Source organism: Delphinus delphis, chromosome 6, assembly GCF_949987515.2.
Source record: "Delphinus delphis chromosome 6, mDelDel1.2, whole genome shotgun sequence".
NCBI lineage: Eukaryota > Metazoa > Chordata > Mammalia > Artiodactyla > Delphinidae > Delphinus > Delphinus delphis.
In genome coordinates this window covers 21,416,089-21,438,087 of record NC_082688.1, presented here as the reverse complement: position 1 = coordinate 21,438,087, position 21,999 = coordinate 21,416,089, and the positions used below count along the sequence as shown (strand labels likewise).

The 21,999-nt window shown below is 36.9% G+C and overlaps 1 protein-coding gene across 4 annotated transcripts in view; it reads right to left on the bottom strand.

Moving 5' to 3' along the window:
* The window catches only part of PTBP3 (polypyrimidine tract binding protein 3), a 106,830-nt gene that overhangs the window by 35,655 nt on the left and 49,176 nt on the right, over positions 1-21,999 (bottom strand). For all 4 annotated transcript variants that reach the window (XM_069540760.1, XM_060014323.1, XM_060014320.1 and 1 more), the window contains 3 exons: positions 20,289-20,435; positions 11,960-12,124; positions 594-704 (listed from right to left, as the gene is read on the bottom strand). In XM_069540760.1, the coding sequence (XP_069396861.1) occupies positions 594-704; positions 11,960-12,124; positions 20,289-20,435 (423 nt within the window). The remainder of the gene's footprint in view (positions 1-593; positions 705-11,959; positions 12,125-20,288; positions 20,436-21,999) is intronic.

The window sequence follows — 21,999 nt, the reverse complement described above, 5'->3', positions numbered from 1 at the left end:
GAATTAGAGTTAGGGATAGATCTCAATAGGAGATGGGTCAAACGTAACCAAACTGAATGTGAAGTTTTACATCCTGTGAAAAGTCAAGCACTCATGTACTAACAAGAAGACAATATGAATTTAAGGCAGCATATTTCCTAAGATTTAATGTCTTTAGCAATTTAGAGCTCAATGAAATTCAACAGTGAATATGGTTGCAAAAATACTGAAATCAATCAATCTTTGGCTCACTTAATATAAGTAAATGAGGCACTAGGGTAAAGATAATCCTACTTTATTAGTCAGATTATAACAGAAGTACTGTGCTTAACTCTAGACTTTAAATAGGACAAACAGAAATGAGTCCCAGAAATCTGAGAAATGATAGGTGATTTGAAACCATTTCATATGAAGAAAGAAGTAATTTTTAGACTATAAGAAGAGCATATGGAACAGTACTTTTAAAAATGGTAAATTTCAGTATGTATATTTTATTACAATTTTCAAAAAAAACACATGGTAAACTACAGCAAAGGAGAAGACATGATGGCTTTCTCTGGTATCACTGAAGTGACTGATTAACAACTGAAAAATGAAAAAAAGATCATAATTACCATTTTGGCATAATGTGCATTCAATGGGTCAGCATACTGAAGCAAGGCTTGAAACTGATTATTCTTTGTAAAGGTGATAATCTTTAAGACTGTGCCAAATTTAGAAAATATCTGGAAAAAAGTTCACATTAGGTTAAATTTAAGGAAAAAACTTGCTAACATATCTTTATAAATACAACTTGATTCATTAATCCCAGGTTTTTTTGTTTGTTTGTTTTGTTTTGTTTTCTTGCGGTACGCGGGCCTCTCACTGTTGTGGCCTCTCCCGTTGCGGAGCACAGGCTCTGGATGCGCAGGCTCAGCGGCCATGGCTCACAGGCCCAGCCGCTCCGCGGCATGTGGGATCTTCCTGGACTGGGGCACGAACCCGTGTCCCCTGCATTGGCGGGCAGACTCTCAACCACTGCGCCACCAGGGAAGCCCCTGAATCCCAGTTTCAAATGAAAATAATTTCCTCTATTAAAACTATTGGTACCAAAATCACTTCAATCAAGCCTAAGATGTTCATGTTTCAACACTCATGCATGGCTTAAAACAGTGCCTGACACATAACAGGCACTAAATATTTAACCTATTTTATAGCATGTCATAAATGGCACAATACTGAATCAGGAGGTTACAACAGGAATGAATTAATGCTATGAGATGTTGGTGTTACAAAGCATATACCTGGAAGTGGAAGAGTCATACGGATCAACTATTTCAGCCTGAGAATCAGCATCTACTTGAAATTTTTATAGACAGGAAAACTACAAAATATTCAACAAAATGAACAACAGAATGTTCAATGCTCTAATAATTCATCAAATACTCATAGAGCACTGTTCTAAGCTCTAGAAAGTCAGCAGTGAACAAAACAGTAACAAGAGTCTCAATATGGGCTCATCAATTTTAAACAATAGTACCATACTAATGTTAATAATAGGGGAAACTGTGTATGTCTGTGGCGGTAAGGAGGTATATATATTCTGCTCAAGATTTTTGTGAACTAAAAATGCTCTAAAGAATTCTAGTAAAAAACAAAATGTGAAACAGGAAAAAAAAAACCTGAAAAAGGCAGAAAGAGAAGGGGGAAGAAACAACAAACAAGTAGGAAACAGTTACCAACCTAGTAGATATAAGCCCAACTATATAAAAAATCACTTTAAATGTGAATGTTCTAAATATGCCAATTAAAATACATACTTGTCAGAGTGGGCTTTTTAAAAAGCACAAACAAAACCCACCTCCAGGTTATTCATCAGAAACCCACTTTAAATATAAAGACTCAAGCTAAAGGGAGAGAAAGATACACCATGCTAACACTAATTTTTAAGAAAAGCTGGTACAGCTATATTAATTTTAGACAAAGCTGACTTTTGAAGAAAAATCATCAGGGATAAAGAAGGAGGGTATATAATACTAATAGGGGTCATTTATCCAAGAAGACATAACAACCCTTAATATGTATGTGCTTCATGAAAAAGAATCAAAATACTTGAGAAAAAAAGCTGCTGGACTATAAAAACACTATTGTAGCTGGAGACTTTTAACACCGCTCTGTCACTAATTGACAGATCCAGAAGTCAGAAAATCAGGAAGGATATAGCTGAACTGAATAGCATCATCAATCAACTGGATCTAATTGACATTTATAGAACAGTGCACCCAATAATAGAATACACATTCTGAATTTTGCATGAAACACTGACCAAGATAGACACATTCTGAGCCATAAAACACACTTTAACAAATTTAAAATAACAGAAATCATACAGTGTATGTTCTCAAACAATTATAGATTTAAACTAAAAATCAATTAACAGAAAAAAATAACCTGGAAAATCCTCAAAGAAAAAAAAGAAAGAAACGAGTCTCTGCTCTCATAAGGAAAGACAGACGATAAACAAATAAGCCAATAAATAACAATGTCTGGTCATAAAAAAGTGTTTTGCTTTAAAAATAAAAGGGAAAGGGATGAGAGTGAACTGGAATGCAAGTTGGGAAGGTGCAAGGGTGCTCAAGGAAGGCGTCTCTAAGGAGTCTTTAGAGAAGCGGAATAAACAGAGTTGGGGGAAAGTTTCCTGACAGACCCCTGGTTACCAATGCTCTTACAACACTTGTTATACTTCCCCACCACAAGTTCAGGGCCAGGGTTACTACAATGCATTTTGCTTTCCTCTGACATCCCATTTTAAATCTACAACACTTGTTATACTTCCCCACCACAAGTTCAGGGCCAGGGTTACTACAATGCATTTTGCTTTCCTCTGACATCCCATTTTAAATCTGGATTTTAATAAGCCAGAAACTTGCCCTTCTGCTTCTAAGGATAAAAACATAAGTATTCCCTACGCTGCTAAGAATTTGCTGTTATCAAATACTATGTATGTGTCTCCTTAATAGGCAAATGGTCCTGCTTTTTGATTATCAGAAAGAATGATCAAGAATAACTATCCTAGGGATTTCCCTGGTGGTCTAGTGGTAAAGAATCCGCCTGCCAATGCAGGGGACATGGGTTCGAGCCCTGGTCTGGGAAGATCCCACATGCTGAGGAGCAACTAAGCCCGTGCGCCACAACTACTGAGCTTACACTCTAGAGCCCACGAGCCACAACTACTGAGCCCGTGAGCCACAACTACTGAAGCCTGTGCACCTAGAGCCCATGCTTTGCAACAAGAGAAGCCGGTGCACCGCAACAAAGAGTAGCCCCTGCTCGCCGCAAATAGAGAACGCCCATGCGCAGCAACAAAGACCCAACACAGCCAAAAAATAAATAAATGTATTAAAAAAAAAAAAAGAATCTGCCTTCCAATGCAGGGGATGTGGGTTTGATCCCTGGTCGGGGAACTAAGATCCCACATGCTGTGGGGCAACTAAGCCTGTGCGCCACAACCACTGAGCTCACGTGCCGCAACTGCTGAGCTTGCGTGTCTCAACTAGAGAGCCCACATGCCATGAACTACAGAGCCCATGTGCTCTGGAACCCCTGCACCACAACCACAGAGCCCACACGCACTGGAGCCTGTGTGCCACAACTAGAGTAGAGAAAACCCACATGCCACAACTAGAGAGAAGGCTTCGTGCCGCAACGAAGATCCTGCACGCCACAACGAAAGATCCCACATGCCTCAATAAAGATCCCACACGCCACAATGAAAGATCCCGCATGCCTCAATAAAGATCCCACATGCCACAGCTAAGACCCAATGCAGCCAAAAATAAATAAGTAAATAAAAAATAAATCTTAAAAAAAAGAATAACTATCCTAGAGCACAGGCAACAAAAGAAAAAATAGATAAATTCAACTACATCAAAATGGACACTTATGTTCATCAAGACTATCAACTGACTTGAAAAGACAACCCACAAAATGGGAGCCAATATTTGCAAATCATGAATCTGATAAGGGGTTAATATACAGAAATATAAAAAAAACTCCTACAACTCAACAACAACAAAAACCCAATTTTAAAAACAGGCAAAGGATTTGAATAGACATTTCTCCAAAGATAATCAATAGCAACAAGCACTTGAAAAGATGCTCAATGGGAACTCCCTGGTGGTCCAGTGGTTAGGACTGCCAAGGGCCCAGGTTCGACCTCTGGTCAGGTCAGGGAACTAAGATCCTGCAAGCCGCGTGGTGTGGCCAAAAAAAAAAAAAAAGAAAAGATGCTCAACATCACTAATCATCAAAATGCAAATAAAAACTACAACAAAATACCACTTCACGCCCCCATTAGGACAGGTACTATTAAAAAATCCAAAACAAACAGAAAAGATTAAGTGTTGGGGAAGATGTGGAGGAAGTGGAACCCTTGTGCACTGTTGATGGAAATGTAAAATGGTGCAGTGGCTATGGAAAACTGTATGGGGATTCTTCAAAAAAAATTAAGAAGAAAATTACCATATGATCCAACAACTCCATTTCTTGGCATATACCCAAAAGAATTGAAAGCAGAGACTCAAAGAGATAATCTGAACACCTATGTTCATAGCAGCATTATTTGCAATAGCCAAAAGATGGAAGCAACTCAAGTATCCATCCACAGATGAATGAATAAACAAAATGTGGTATATCCGTACAATGGAATATTATTCAGCCTTAAAAACAAAATTCTGACACATGCTACAACATGGATGAACCCTGAAGACAATGAGTTAAGGGAAATAAGCCAGTCTCAAAACAACAAATGATGCGTGATTCCGCTTATATGAGGAACCTAGAGTAGGCAAATTCACAGACAGGAGGAAGAATGGTGGTTGCCACGGGCTGAGAGAAGGGAGGAATGGGGTGGGGAGTTACTGTTTAATAGGTACAGGAGTTTCAACGGGAAGATGAAAACATTTCTAGAGATACATGCTATTTGGTGATGGTTGCAAAAAAATATAAATGTACCTAATGCCACTGAACTGTACAATTTAAAAAAGTTAAAATGATAAAATTTATGTGTATTTTACCACCCTCCAAGATAAAATAACTATCCTAAAGTCCAAATACTCATTTTTGGCAAGATATGCTTTAATATATTATTAGCTTAGAGTTAAACATTTCTTATAAGAGATAAGAAGATCAACAAGATTTGTGGAACCAATTTGTCTTGGAAGGGATCACCAGAAAATGCCATTCCTTAAAAGTTAGATAGTCTGAAGGTTCTTTATTGAAATTTAAAACTTTTAATAAAATGTAGCTAATTTCATTATGGTCATATTTCAGGGTTTAGAACTTTGAGACCTTAACCCCTCATTATAACTGTATTTTGAAAAACACTAGGAAATTTTTTGTTTTGTTCTTTTAATGAAAACTTTGGCCTTGTAACAGGTTATTTCCTCAGTACACCCTCATGTCCTAGATAATATTCTTAAAGTTTATAGAAGAATACCAAATTTACTTTCTTCTCAGCTGTCAAAGATTTTATGTTGTATCTTTCTTTAAGATATAGGTATAAGCATTCTTGGGAAAAGGTATTATGTTTTCTTAATTTCCATCCTTGGTGATACTATGGTGTTACATGCATGCACACACATCAATCTATATATCGTAAGTGCATCAACTGAGGTTTGTTTGCTTTTTTTTCCGCCTGATAAAGTAGTAACAATGTTAAAAATGTGTATGTATATATATAAAAGGAGATATAATAACTGCCTAACCTCCCTCCTTCATACTGCAGACACAGGTAGTGCTCTAAAGTACAAGTCAGATTATACTTTTCCCTGCTTAAAATTCCTCACTATCTCCCCATTATCTACATGGTAAAATCCAAGCTCTTTGGTATAACATACACAACTTCTCCCTGGTGTACCTCTCCAACCTCATTTCCTCACACTTTTTATACCACACTATTTACATCAACAGTAGGGAACTGTCTATAGTAGTTCTCCAGATACACTAAGTGGTTTTGGACTTCCATGCCTATACATGTGGCTTTTCCCTTTTCCTGTAACTCTTTACCTAATACCTAGTAAATTTTCATTTATCTTTTTCAAAACTCAGCTCAGGGAATAATGCCACCAGAAAATCCTTAGCCTCACCCAAATCTCAATAGAGTTCATTCTCTAGTACCAAATATTAATATCTCCTCTAGGCCTCATACAAATATTTATCTAGCTGTTTTATTTACATTGGTCTATACATTTGTTTATATATGTCTCCTTTAGACTGAAAGGTCCTTGAAGGTATATACCTTGCCTGAATCATTTCTCTATCATTGAGTACAATTCCTAGCATATAAGAGGCACAGAGTAAATGCTTATTATTAACTGATAACAAATTATACTCTGAGATCTGACTGAAGAATTATGGCAATATGCAATTTTTAAAATGATAAATATTTTTGATGTAAAATATCTTGTTAATGAAGTAACAAGAGCATATAATTTGCTCTAAAATTTGGGATTTTATACTGTATTATGCTACAGAACCTAGTTAATTTCCACTTAACCTTCAGATTTTGTTAACGGTTCGATTCCTTTCCCTCATTTAACTTGAACAAAAACCTGAAGCATATCCTCCCTGACAGATGTGTTTGGCTGTGTAATTTTCATCTGAATGTGCCAAGAGAATATGAATGAACTCAACTGGCTAACCATGGATAGCTCTCTAGAGTCCCCTGGATCGTATTTACTGAAAGAGTAGCTGCAAAGATCAATCTGATACTTTTTTTTTTTTTAATTTATTTTTGGCTGCATTGGGTCTTCGTTGCTGTGCACGGGCTTTCTCTAGTTGCGGTGAGCCGGGGCCACTCTTTGTTGCAGTGCGCAGGCTTTTCATTGTGGTGGCTTCTCTTGTTGCAGAGCATGGGCTCTAGGCACGTGGGCTTCAGTAGTTGTGGCACGCGGGCTCTAGAGCACAGGCTCAGTAGTTGTGGCGCACGGGCTTAGTTGCTCCGCAGCCTGTGGGATCTTCCTGGCCCAGGGCCCAAACCCACGTCCCTTGCACTGGCAGGCGGATTCTTAACGACTGCGCCATCAGAGAAGTCCCCAATCTGATACTTTTGAATAAAGTAAGTGAGCACCAACATTGGGGAATTCAGGAATGCCTGAAGTGTAGTTTTTAACAACTTTTTATAATTATCAAAATACTCAGTTTTAAATAGATTTGGTCTCAAAAGATCAATGTTTAGGAAAGTTTAATATATATTTTTATAGATTACAAGGTCTTTGATTATTTCCTAATATATTTACTTTGCTGTCATAAACATAAGAAACACATAGACTCAACTCTTGACATTTCTTGTGCATTTTAATCTTTTCAGACTTTAAAATGGGACTAATAAAATACTAAAGATCAAATTCTGATAAAATTAATCTTCAGGGTGATGTTTATAAAGAGGGCTTGCCAGAAACTGTTCACCAGTATTCACTTGTAAAAAGCATTATTTATATTAGAACTTTTAAAAATAGCAAGCACATTGGCCACAATTTGTTTATAATAGTTTTTGTAGCCAACAAAACAGCAAGATTTAAGAATTAGAATTTGTATTACTAGTGTTGTATTACTAGTGTTGATTCTTTTATTTGATACCATAATAACTGGTTTTTGCAAGCTATTTATCTTTATTTTGTAATTCAAAAAGATAAGTCCTTCATCCTGAAGAGATTCACCTTTTGGACATTCATAAAGTAACCCCATATATAACAGTACTTGGAAGTAATGGATTCCACAAAAATACTGTTTTCACCTACTCCTTCAGTACACAAAGAAATTTTTTAGAATGCAGGGTTGAGTTTATGTAATGGAACAGTTGATGAATGCCTTCTTTATCTACAAATACTCGCTAAGTGATGCCATCCAATCCAATGGCCTTAATTACCACTCATATGCAAATGATTACCAATTCTCCAGCGTGAATTCTTAGGCCCAATCCAGACTTATTTCCCAACTGTCTCTTCAACATCTCCCACTTGGCTGTCTAACAGGTATCTCAAATTTAACATGTCCAAAACACTCTCTTGATTCCTCCCCTTCCTCCCACCCCTGCCCTAAATCTTTTTCGCCCTCAGTCTTTACTATCTTAGTATAAGATAGCTCTATTTTACCAGAGGCTCATATCCTCAATCTGGAAGGCATTCTTGATTACTCTCTTTCTCTCCATAACCCACATCTACTAAACCCATCAGCAAATCACTCCAAATATATACGTAATCACCATGTGCAGTGCTCACGTCCCCACCTGGGTCACCACCATCTCTCATCTGGACTATGATAAGAGCCTCCACTTATGCCTACAGTTTATTCTTAACATAGCAACAAGAACATTAAACCTATCATCTCCCTCCTCTACTCAAAATCCTCCATGGCTTCCTATTTTACTCAGTGTAAAGATTACAAAGGCTTTGCATCATCTAGTCTTAACACCTTCTCTGAGCCTATCATTTATGGCTTCCCTATTTTTTACACGCCAATGATATAGTCTTTTTTCTGATATTTGAACACATTAAGCACACTTCCATTTTAGGGACTTTGCACTTGCTGTTCTTTCTGACTGCATCATTGTTCTACCATATATACACATAACTTACACCCTCACATCCTTCAAGCTTCTGTTCAAATGTCATAGTGTAAACACTTCCCCTAACCTACCTCATTTGAAATAGCACCACTCCTATCTCAGTCATCATTAATCCCCGCACCATGAGCTAAAGGAAAAACACTAGCTTCCATAGATGTTAGAGAGCAGTTTAGCTAATATCAACTCTACTTACTAATTAATTATAACATGTGCAACCAACTCCACACTTCCATGTATTTTCCAATCACAATATTTATCACATTTTATGCTATTACTTATGAAATTACATCTTACCCACAAGACCACAAGAGCAAGGATCAGTTTCTTACAGTGCAATTTACTAGCATCTGATAAGTACAGCTAACATTTCTTGAGCACTTACTATGTAACAGGCACTGTTCTAAGTGCTTTAAATGCATTAACCCATGTGATCCACACAATGAAGGTATAAAATAGATACCATCTTCATCCCCATTATATAAATAAGAAAAAGACATAGAGGGAGTAAGTTACTTGTCCAAGGTTATAGAGGTAGTAAGTGGTAGAGCTGGGATTCAAACCAGCTCCAGATACTGTATCCTTAATCATTATGCTATACTACATTTTAGTTGGCCAATGGAATAGAGTGTCAGGGGGAGAGGGCTAAATTAACGTAATTAGAGAAAGACTCTCTGAGGAGGTGAATTTGAGCTGCAAATGGAATGATGTAGATTCAGCTAAGCGGCTATCTCCCTAAAGAGTGTTCCAGGCCTAAGAAATAGAAGACAGAAATGGACAAGGACAGAAGTAAGAGGGGGGGAGGGGGAGAGGGTCAAAGGGCCAGAAAAGCTAGGGTGTTAAATAAGCAGAAGAGTTAGGAAGTGAGCTTAAAGAGATGGGGAGAAGTCTGCACATGGGGACTTAAGTGCCTTGCTAAGAAGTTTTGGTGTTTTCCAACAGCAATGTGAAGAAGGATTAAACAGGAGAGTGCCATAACTAAAGGGCTGAGAGTCCTATCCCAATGGTTACTATTGAAGACTCTCAATTACCTCTCTTCACCTGAAGGACCCATGATCTTTTGGGAAAGAAACAAGGTTTGTTACTGGTCTGAGGGAAATGACAAATGGAATGACAAGACAGGACCACACAACCTTGACTAAATTCACTGCTGACTGATGGCAATGTTGAGCCACAGGTGCAATAACATCTTCTGTAAAGCAGTAGAAGTTAGCAGTAGCTACAGTGCCACAGTAGCAAAAGCAAACAAAAAATGCTGATGGATCACAGAGGGTTCAATGCCACTTTGCGGGATAAACAGTAGAAAAGAAAATCCACCAGAACAAAGAAACCAATCACTTAAGTAACTGCTGAACACTTTTAGGAAACAACGGTGGCTATGGATACCACTGCTAAAACCCTCCATAGGACATGCTTCACAAATGCACATATTTAGAAAATGGTACTCAGGAAACTATCACAGGGAATAAAGTAGGCATAATAAATGGTATATTTTGATATTTACATGCAAGCACATGAACCATATTAGGAAATATATCTGAGTTCTATCACCAATTGGTACAATGACTGTGGGGAAAGTAACAACTTCTAAGGTCCCCAGTACCCTTATTTGTAAAATGTGAGAATAGGATAGGATACATTTCAATTCTTAAATGCACACACACCCCCCTATGACTCTTCATTCAGTAGTACAAATCCAAAGGTTTGGAAAACAGTTAAATGAGTCTAGACTGGCCTGAGATCATGCTGTTTAATATATGAGGGGGCTTCCCTGGTGGCGAAGTGGTTGAGAGTTCGCCTGCCGATGCAGGGGACACGGGTTCGTGCCCCGGTCTGGGAAGATCCCACATGCCACGAAGCGGCTGGGCCCGTGAGCCATGGCCGCTGAGCCTGTGCGTCCGGAGCCTGTGCTCCGCAACGGGAGAGGCCACAACAGTGAGAGGCCCGCGTACCGCAAAAATACATAATAATAATAATAATGAGATATAAATATGAAAATAGGGACTTCCCTGCTGGCACCGTGGTTAAGAATCCCCCTGCCAATGCAGGGGACACAGGTTCGATCCCTGGTCCGGGAATATCCTACAAGCCGCAACGAGCAACTAAGCCCGTGTGCCACAACTACTGAGCCTGCGCTCTAAAGCCCACAAGCCACAACTACTGAAGCCCGCATGCCACAACTACTGAAGCCCGTGTGCCACAACTACTGGAGCCCGTGTGCCTAGAGCCCGTGCTCCGCAACAAGAGAAGCCACCGCAATGAGAAGCCCACGCACCACAACGAAGAGTAGCCCCCAACTCGCCGCAACTAGAGAAAGCTCGCACGCAGCAACGAAGACCCAACGCAGCCATAAATAAATAAATATGAAAATAAGCATATAACATATTTTAGTGTTTTAAAATAATTTTTATACTTAGGTTGTCAAGTATAATGAAATGGAATACTGGAGTTGACATTAGGGGACTTGAATTCTAACTGGTTCTTAAATTACTCTTTACAATATTCAACTCATCAAGTATCTGAGCCGCAGTTTTATTCAATACAAAATTATGTAACTAGGTAGGTGATCGATCTTCCAGTTCTTAAACTCTATTATCTTCATAGTAGGCCATGATGTGGTACACTGCCTCTTATCAAGACAGTTTAGAGATAGTAATGGGTAGTCTATGAAAGCTATGTTGAGAATCAGTTAGTATTTAACATGATACTTCCTTATTTAAGTTACTCATATTTTCCTTTCAGAGTTTTTAAAATAAAAATACTCAAGTGTAGGGAGGAGTCAGTACAAATAGATTAGTTGTTTTCTATACTGATGGTACTTTCTGAGGAACAACTACTACTGGTGCTTTTTATAGGAGTCTGTGCTTTGTTCATTTTCATACTTAGGTATAAAAAAATAGAATTCTTACATACTTTTTTAAATCAAGTATTTAAGTTAGAAAATGGAGGCTTTCAAAAAAGTATCTCTGGGCTTTCCTGGTGGCGCAGTGGTTGAGAGTTCACCTGCCGATGCAGGGGACACGGGTTCGTGCCCCAGTTCGGGAAGATCCCACGTGCCACGGAGCGGCTGGGCCCGTGAGCCATGGCCGCTGAACCTGCGCGTCCGGAGCCTGTGCTCCGCAACGGGAGAGGCCACAACAGTGAGAGGCCCGCGTACCGCCAAAAAAAAAAAAAAAAAAAAAAAAAAAAAAGAAAAACTCAAACTATCTCTAATTGATACTATTTCTTGCATGAAACAGGATGCTGAAGATTTTTTTTTACTATTATTTAAACAAATACATTAACCAAAATCAACAACCTGAAAAACTAAAGACATAAAACATCCGAAGTTACAGAGGTCATATTTGACTCTGCTTTCATAAGAGTGTTCCTCCTTACCTGATGAAGAACTTCCAGGGTAACAGGATAAAAGAGGTTTTCAATAATTATTCGGAGCACAGGGCTCTGCCCAGGTAGGATCGTGCCTTCATTAGCAGGAGCTCCAGGAAGGGCCAGACTTCCTGACTGGACAGCACTGACAGCCTGCAGTGCAGCTTGGGCTCTCTATTTAACAATGCAAAATGAGAACTTGTGGTTACACAGAAGCATTATATAATCCTTAAAATTAGTTGATGTAAAGTAATATGAAGTTAATATAGTTAAATAAAAATATACATATCTACTTTCTCTGGATGCATACATCCTAAAATTGTAATCAGTCAAGAATCAAAAGTCTTGCCTTCTTATCACAATGACACAATATTTAAGAAAGTTCTTAAATTTACTTGAAGAAATGAAAACAAAACCATGGCCAAAAAAGAAGAAAATTTGGATATAACTTTTATTTCCTAATTTTTAAATGACAATAGGAAAAAAGACAGCGTGAAGGGTAACATCAAAGGCCACTTTAAAAAATTCACTGAAGTCCCCCTCTTCTCTTTTCCTCCCTGAACAACTGAGTTCTAAAGCCTTTGGGTGGCATATGATAGGTGTAAATACGGAGGAAGAGAGGAGCTGTGGTGGTTCAGAGTGGGGCAGGACGGCATCCCTATACAAAGGCATCCTGGCATGGAGCATCAGAGCCTGAGCAACGCAAGGAGCGATCCATGTGGTAGGTCTGCCTGGTAAGGGAAATCGGAGCCCAAACAAGGTAAGGAAGGTAGGTATCTGTGAGTGGGTGGCTCACTGTTGGCTGTCAGAACCTAGGGAGCACGAGATGGGTAAGAAAGGCATCCAGAGGAGAGTAGCCTAGCCAGGACTGTCAGAACCCAGGGAGAGTTAAGAAGGGGTCCACATGTAGTAAAAATAATCTAAGCAGCGTGAAGAGGAGGTCGGTCCATGGGGACCTGAATGGACTAAGGAAGTAATTCAATGGAGGGGCAGCCTGGCATGAAATGTTAGAATCCAAGCAGGGGCAGGCAGAAAAGTTTTTTAATATCATGCTCCACTAAAAGGAAGCAGGTGCTCTAAAAAATGTCCAGCTCTAAAGCTGGAGCAAGGAAAGCACAAGATGAGTGTGTAACTTTTCTGGTTTTGTGGGGGTTTTGCTGTTGCTGTTTTGTACCAGAATGCGAAGAAGTTTTCAAAGAATGATGGGAACGAGCCAAAAGGACACAGAAGACAGCTGGAAGGGGCTCCCACTGGCCAAATATAGGACAATTTGAGAACCAAAATAATGACTGTAACAAATAAAAACTCATCAAATGAAATGGGAAACATTCAGTCCATAGGCTGATATAAATTGACAGTTGATAAGGAACCGTATATTTACACTGCCTTAAAGTACCTTCCCCCAAACACTCTTCTTTCCCCCTTTGTAAGTCACAACTTTACAGTGGAGAAGCCAGGCAAACACCAGCCAAATCAAGTGATTAAAGAGCACACTATCAATAATGCAACAAATTGAAGTTATGTGCTCCCTGATATGATGCAACGAGAAAAAAAGAGCATTACTTCTGTGACATTCCTGTCAAAGCTACATACACTGAATCTAATCACAAGGAAACATCAGACAAACTCAAATTGAGGGATGGCCTAAAAGATAAGTAGCCCATAATTTTCAAAAGCGTCAAGGTTACGAAGTCAAAAAAACCCTATAACTGTTTCAGATAAAAGGATACTAGAAGATGTGATTTCTAAATGGAACATGTGGTTATGAATAATGCTTATTTTGCTGGAACAAACATTATTGGGACAACTGGAAAAACTTGAACGGGGACTGAGGATTGGAGGGAAGTAATGCATCAAATGTTAATTTCCTGATTTTGACCACTGTATTCTGGTTGTGTAGAAGAATATTCTTCTTTGAAGGAAATGCACACTAAAAGTTTGGCCAGTGAACACAGACCAGATTAACAATTTATTCCCAAATGCCTCAAGGAATCAACAGTTCTTTGTATTATATCTGTAACTCTTTTTAAATTTTGTGACTGTCTCAAAATTTAAAACAATTATTTAAAAAAAACAAAAAAAAACAAAAAAACAATTATTTAAAAAATAAAGTAGGTGAAAGAGAAAATTGAAGAGAAAAAAAGCACGGTTAATGATTATTGAAATTAAATGCAAGTTTTCATCAGTCTTTTGTTCCGTACTTATAATTTCCTAAGAATGGTGATAATTAGTAAACTGTGTCACAAAATGAAAAAATCCTACCACTTTAATGCAGATTCTTTCATTTCTACATATTGTACTCACTTGCAATTTTAAAGAACATAGTACTTTGTCTCAGTACTTTGTTTTCTATATGAACATTTGTTTTCATGACTTTAATTTTTAATTTACTATTTATTATACCACATTTCTAATGTGAGATGAGTAGCTTTCCAACATTTTGCTATGAAAAATAACATTAAAATAAGTATCTTTCTGGAAAAGTGGCAGTCTTTTACTTTCTGCATGCTTAAGAGTTGAACAACTTCCACTTTTATATACATTTTTTTTTACCTTTTAACAGCATTTTAATGTCATATACAGACTTTTATATATCAAGTAAAACACAAACTACCAAATGCTGTTTCCAAATCATCTTTGAGAACAATATATAAATTATATGAATATTTTATATCATTAGCTTTCAAAACTATGTTCTCGTAAAGCCAAGTGTGTGGAATACTGAGCATCCTAATTCTGCTTCAAACATGGCAGTTTATCTATTTTATAGTGGGCTCCCCAGTAAGATTTTATTTGGAAAAAAGGGTTGTACTGCTTTCAAATTTGAAAACCGGCTCACATTTCCACTTTGAGCCTTTAAATAGGCAATGATGATGTTGGGAGGTCATTCAAAAAAGACTCAGAATTAACACACGGATTAGAGTTAGCAGAAAAGAACATTAAAGTAGTTATTATAACTGTATTGCGTGCACACACACACAGAAAAAAGAAAGGTTAAGTAGAGACATGGAAGACCAACAGTGCTGTCCAACAGAATTTCCTGTGATAATGGAAATGTTCAACATCTACAGTATGCAATATGACAGTACTAACCACAAGTGGCCAGTGAGCACTCCAAATGTACCTAGTGCAACTGAGGAACTGAAATTTTTATTTTTGTATTTATTTAAATTTAGCCACATTTAGCTAGCAGCTACCACACTGGACATCACAACTTCATAATATCTAGGAAAAATCATCATAGTGAGGCTCTCAGTGGAATAATGGTGCCTTTTCTTCTTCTATCAGGATGATTAAATCTTATCAAAACGAAGCCTGCATAACTGAAAGTAAACTTAACCTCACTAACTTTTTTTTGCCTGCGCTGCGCGGCTTGTGGGATCTTAGTTCGCCGACCAGGGATTAAACCTAGGCCCTCGGCAGTGAAAGTGCAGAGTCCTAACCACTGGACCGTCAGGGAATTCCCAACCTCACTGACTTTACTTCATTACCCATCAATCATTCTATCAATCCTTTTTATTGAACAATTCTATATACATGCTTATTGCTGCTATATTACTGTTATTGTTGCTACTGTTGTTGTTTCTCTTCCTTCACTCTTTCCTCTTTGGCATAGAAGATACCACAGTGGAGAAACATGAGAAGCCATGGTATATATTGTCCATATCATTCTAGAGTTGTCAATATACTCTGCATTAGTACTTCACAGAGCATTGAGTACAAAAGTCTCTGCATAGCAGGCATGCAAAAAAATTATTTTGACAATAAAAGTCTGAGAAAAAGATTTATTTAATAATTAACTCTACAGTTTCAATTTTTAATTAGGCAAATATATTTAAGTAAAAAAAAATCAAAGTGGAGGCATACTTTCCACTGAGGACAACAGAAAAGTGAGGGGGGGAGAAAAAGAAATGTCTTCTTAACATGAAGAGATATTTCAGATACACAGAAGACATATTTTCTGTGTATCTGATACTAAACATTATGAGGCAGCAGAATTCTTATTATGGGATAGTTTTAAATGTTTCAGCAACAAACCCTCCGGAATGGTTACATTAACTAGTGGTAAAGGAAACAGCAGTAGTATGATGGAAAAATCAACAAATATTTTATTGAGGTGGGGGAGGTATATATACTTCATGTAAAATTTAAACATGCCTGGATAATGTGAAGAAGCCATTTTTAAAATTGAGATGGAAATGAATATACAACAAAATTCACAGATCTTAAGTGTTCCGTTGGATGATTTTTTGGGAAATTTTTTAACGGAAAATCCTTCCATGGTCATCTCTTTGCAAATTTATAAACTTCCACCCACAAGGTCAAGAAAAACTGTCTATACAAAAATGAATCATATTAATACAACCACTCCTCAAATGCTGTACCTCAAAATAGGATCTAAATTTTTTAGCTATAATTTTAGCTTAAACCAAGGGACAAAGATACTTGATATTCACCTGACCCTCTGCCAAGTATGTCCATAAGCTGGAAAAGAAGTTATGTGCATGTTTTGGGATATCTTGCTATTCAAAGAGAAGAGAATGAAACAGTAATTTATCAGTTTCTGAGGGCTGCCTGAATAAAAAAACATCTGGTACATTTTATATATGCAAACAGGACCTTCAATTTTGACTTCAGCTTTGGTGTAGGACTCTGAATAAAAGAAAAATATTATTTTATCAAACACCAATGCAAAAAATGGACAAAAGTAACAAAATGGAAAGGGTACTGGGAAGAAATCAAGGCTATCTAAGAATAAACTAGGTCATTTGGGCTGGCTTTGGTTGCCAAGCAACTGGGATTTCTCACTGTTTCCCTTTGGAATAATCCAGTCTTTAAGAGTTTTATTGTTTATATCATCTTTAAGAATTTAACATATTTAGGAATAACACTAATGTGAAAACTGCATGACTTACATGAAGGAGAATTAAAAATTCTTCTGAAAGATAGGAAATAAAATATAACTTCCTCCTCAAAAGGATCAGTTAGCAATATAGACATGTTAATTATCTACAAATAAATCTATAAAATCAACCCAATTCTGTGTTTTTTGGGGTTAGGAGTTATCAAAATAATTCTAATACATCCTGAGAAATAAACAAAACATATTATCCATTTAATTTCTAAAAAGAGAGGGTAAAGAATAGGGCCTTGCCCTACAACATATTAAGCCTTAGGGACACTGAATTAGGAATGGAACAGAACAGAATCCAAAAGGTAGTCCATATTAGACATGGACTGCATACCATGTGAGCCACACACACATGAGGGTAGATGGGGGTCACGCAAGCAGAATGTGTAGTCGTGTCTAACAAGTGTATATATGCGGGTTGTAAATACGCATAGTCTGTGTATGGAAAACTAGACCATGACAAAAGACAAGTTTCACAAGAGTGGATATATATATATTTTTTAAGATTTTTTTTGATGTGAATCATTTTTTAAAAAGTCTTCATTGAATTTGTTACAATAGTGCTTCTGTTTTATGTTTTTTGGCACGAGGCATGTGGGATCTTACCTCCCCAACCAGGGATCGAACCCACACCCCTTGCATTAGAAGGCAAAGTCTTAACCACTGGCCTGCCAGGGAAGTCCCATGAATGGATAATATTGATAAATGGGTTATTCAACTACAACAAAAGAGAAACTGGTCACTGGGAGTAAGAGAAAGACCAAAGCCTCACTCTCCACCCACAAAATATTCTTAACAAAACAAAGATTTAAACACTACAAATAAAAACAACCAAAACATGAAAGTATAAGAAAATATAGGTTAAAAAAATGTTTTTAATCTTGCTATACTGGGTTTTTATGAGTATGGTACCCATGTCAGAGACCATAATACAACTTCAGAGATTTGACTATTATACAAAAATATTTTAAAAATTGCATTAGCAGACAAAATTCTAGACAGAAAGTATACAGAATGGTGGCTGCCAGGGTGGGGGTAGGGGAAATGAGGAATAAGTGTATAACAGGTATGGAGTTTCAGTTTGGGAAGATGAAAAAGTTCTGGGGATGGATGGTGGTGATGGGTTGCACAATGAAAATTTACTTAATGCCACTGAACCATACACTTAGAAATGGTTAAAGTGATAAATTTTACGTTATATATATTTTACCACAATTGAAAAAATCGGGGAAAAACTGCATTAACAGAAATCACTATAAACACTTTACAAGTTATTAAATAAAAGAGAGTAAACAATAAGATACAATTTGTTAACTAGCATATTAACACAGATGGACAGGAAAACTGCTTGCTCATATATTATCAGTGGCACCCTAAATCAGCAAATGAGCTTTAGAGAAAGCAATCATGCAACATATACTGAAACATAAAACATGCATAGGCTTAGTCCCAGCAATTTTGTTGTCAGAAACATAAATAAGATAATGCTGCATGTGTGCCAAGATATGTAAGAATGCTGCTGTAGTACTATTTGTAAGAGCATAACATGGCAAACAATCTCAATCTAACAACAAGAAACTGGATAGCACAGGACAGGGAGATCAGCTCGGTGCTCTGTGACCACCTAGAGGGGTGGGATAGGGAGGGTGGGAGGGAGATGCAAGAGGGAGGGGATATGGGGATATGTGTACACATATATCTGATTCACTTTGTTATACAGCAGAAACTAACACAACATTGTAAAGCAATTATACTTCAATAAAGATGTTAAATTAAAAAAAGAAAAGAAACGGGATAAATGATGGCTGCCCTTTTGAAGAGAGTATTATGCAGTCATTTAAAAATTATGAAGTAAAAAAATAAAATAAAAAGTATGAAGTAATTCTATATTTGTTGTCATGAAACAACATCCCTGACATATTGTAGAGAAAAAATAATTAGTTTTCAGTAGTTTTCAAACTATTAGGATTCCATTGGTATAAAATTATATACATAGACAATAACCTGAATAGAGAAGGGGTACACAGTAAAATGTTAGCAAAATGTTAGTTAATTAGTTATATCTGGGTAACTGGATTGTTTTATTTATTTATTTATTTTTTTTAATTTTTTTTTTTAATTTTATTTATTTATTTATGGCTGTGTTGGCTCTTCGTTTCTGTGCGAGGCTTTCTCCAGTTGCGGCAAGTGGGGGCCACTCTTCATCGCGGTGCGCGGGCCTCTCACTATCGCGGCCTCTCGTTGCGGAGCACAGGCTCCAGACGCGCAGGCTCAGTAATTATGGCTCACGGGGCTAGTTGCTCCACGGTATGTGGGATCTTCCCAGACCAGGGCTCGAACCCGTGTCCCCTGCATTGGCAGGCAGATTCTCAACCACTGCGCCACCAGGGAAGCCCTGTTTTATTTTTTATTTTTCTGGATTGTTTGAATGTTTTACCATGAGCATGTATCCTATTTACAAGGCAATTTTTCATTAAAAAAAATTATACTATTTAAAAATATCTAACATTTCATTTACTCTTAAGTTTAGATAGTTTATTATAGGCCATTAATATCTCTTAATAAGTTAAGGATTGTGTGCAGGAAATGTCACTGTTTCTAAAAATGTGTAAAACTATGAATTCAGCAGCTTGCATTATAATGACTTTCAACACAGAGTCAAAGAGCTGAAGGAGTTCTTTTGCCTAGAGCAAGAGTATCATGGCCAAGTTGCTCTCAACATAATTTAAAAAACCCTTCTTAAAATGTACTTGCTTTGTGGATAAATTTTTCCTACCCTGAAGTTACTTCAAATTACTATTTTAGCTACTTAGAAATCAACCTGGAGAGACACAGAAGTTTGAACATGAATTATATCAAAATAAAAACTGGAAAATTAGGTAAGAAATGTTCATATTCTATATTGCACATTCACCTTGGAGAGTCAAAATTCATTTAATGAACATATCTATACAAATTCTTATTAACATCTTAAGTTCAGTTACTTAACATCACAATAAAAGCATCACTCAACTTCTCAATGCCTTTGTTACATATTCTGTAAAAAGAAGGGATTGACTTCTAAACACACAAATGTTACATGTTCTGTAAAAAGAAAAGGATTGACTTCTACAGTTCCTTTCACATCTGAGATTTTTAAGAGAGACATAACAATGTATGTTTTTTTCCACTCATGAAAACAGTTTCAAGGGAAAACTAAATATCTGCCATTTCTAACGCCATATCTTCAAACTTACTTCCAAATGGCAGTGCTTTCTTATTCTTAAGTCTTTGGGTAAGAATTTACATAAACAATCTTTACCAGTAGAGCATGCTAAGATGAAGAAAAACACATGATTTTTTTTCCTCTGAAAAACAGAAAATTAAATTTAAGTTATTATATCATGTGTTCTTATAACTATTCTTAGAAATACCTTTAATACTTACAGCTTGATTAGGTAGATTGTCAGTCTTAAGTTCTCTGTGATTGGAATACTGAATAAAAACAGGCTGGCTTCGAAGGTGAGGAGTAACAGGAGTGTAATAATTCACCATAGTAACAGCAGCTTCCTCAGAAGCCATTTCTAAGAAAGCCTGCAATAAACACAAGAAAGTAAAGTGAAAGCTCATGTTTTTGAAAGGCAGCTAAGAACTACTTTGTCATTCCAGCTTGCTCTAAACTCAGTATTCTCAAGAGAAATCACATTGTCCCCAAGGGGATGAAAAGACTTGTTTCAAAGTGTATCATTGACAGTAACTGAAAACATAATTGAAAAAAGTTGGGTTCAATAAACGATTTGGGATTGGGAAATGGCCAGTTGATTAAATGATTTTATGTGGTTTTTGGTTTTCTTCTTATTTCTGTTTCTTCTAAAATCTAGAAATAATTAAAAAGGCAAAAATAAACGTGTGCATCACTACTATAAATAGTAGTAGCTTTCAGTTTCTTCCTAAAAAATTCTCAAACAGAGATGAGGCATAATGATTTGCTCTTCTCTACCTTTTTATAAAACAGCCATTTATGAATACAATTAGAGCATTCAGGTGCAAAGACTCAACTGTACAAATCAGGGAAATGGGAGAACTTCTTACATTAAGTCAATATTGCTTTGGGTCATTCAAGTGACCTTTTTTGGATATTGGCAATCACTGTACTAATATTAGCTATTTGAAGACTAACACAAGAAGAACTGAGATGGAAGAAGCTCCTTGGTATTTATGTCTTATTCTGTATAAAGCTTCTCCTAGCTGTCAGGACTCCCATTAACTTATGACAGGAATAGGATACTTACAGACCTTTAAGGTGGCAGGTTTTATCACCCTATCTTAATGGTTAAGAAGATAAAATATAGACATCTACTAAGCGTTCTGAGCCCTCAGAACTACCTATAAGAACATCTCAAATTTAAAATGCAGGAAGAACCCCTGATCCAAATCACTGTCTTTGAGGAATAAAACAGACTTCGAGTCATTTATACTATCTAAAAGGTATAGATGTCCACAACACACTTTAAAGTTGCTATCCAATTGTATCAATAATACACTTTTTCTAATATTTCTAAGAGAAGTGGATAAAAATGATCAAGGTAACAAAAATAGCTATGGCAATATTTCCTAACTATCTGGTTTTTAATCATCTTTTCAACAAAGAATTTGTAAACTGTATTCTAATAATATTCATTATATGGGGAGAGTCTCTTCCTGCAAACTCCTTTCTAAATGTTTCTAAACTCCTGCAATGTCTAACATCAGTCACACAAAGGAAAAGCTGAACAATGTCTTTGGAATACGATTCTTATCACAGGAATTTTTTTCCTAAATGTATATACAACCTAAAAATTCATATGTAAAAATAAATTTTTCTACATGGAGTCCAGTAAAAGAATTATTTATGTTTTCCTAAAGCATCCAAAGGGATCAATTTTCATAATGTAGGGTGGAGAGAAAACCGAAAGTCACTACCCACAGAAAGGCTGGTGAAAATAACCCCTACTCTGTCCTCAACACTCCACCTACAAGAACCATAGGAAAGATTATGCTTACAAGTACTACTAGTGACTCACAACAGAATCTCCTGAAGTAATTACTAACAAGATATTTTCTAAACAGGATTTATGATCAAAAGACAAGCAATTAACATAAGTCAATTAGCACTACA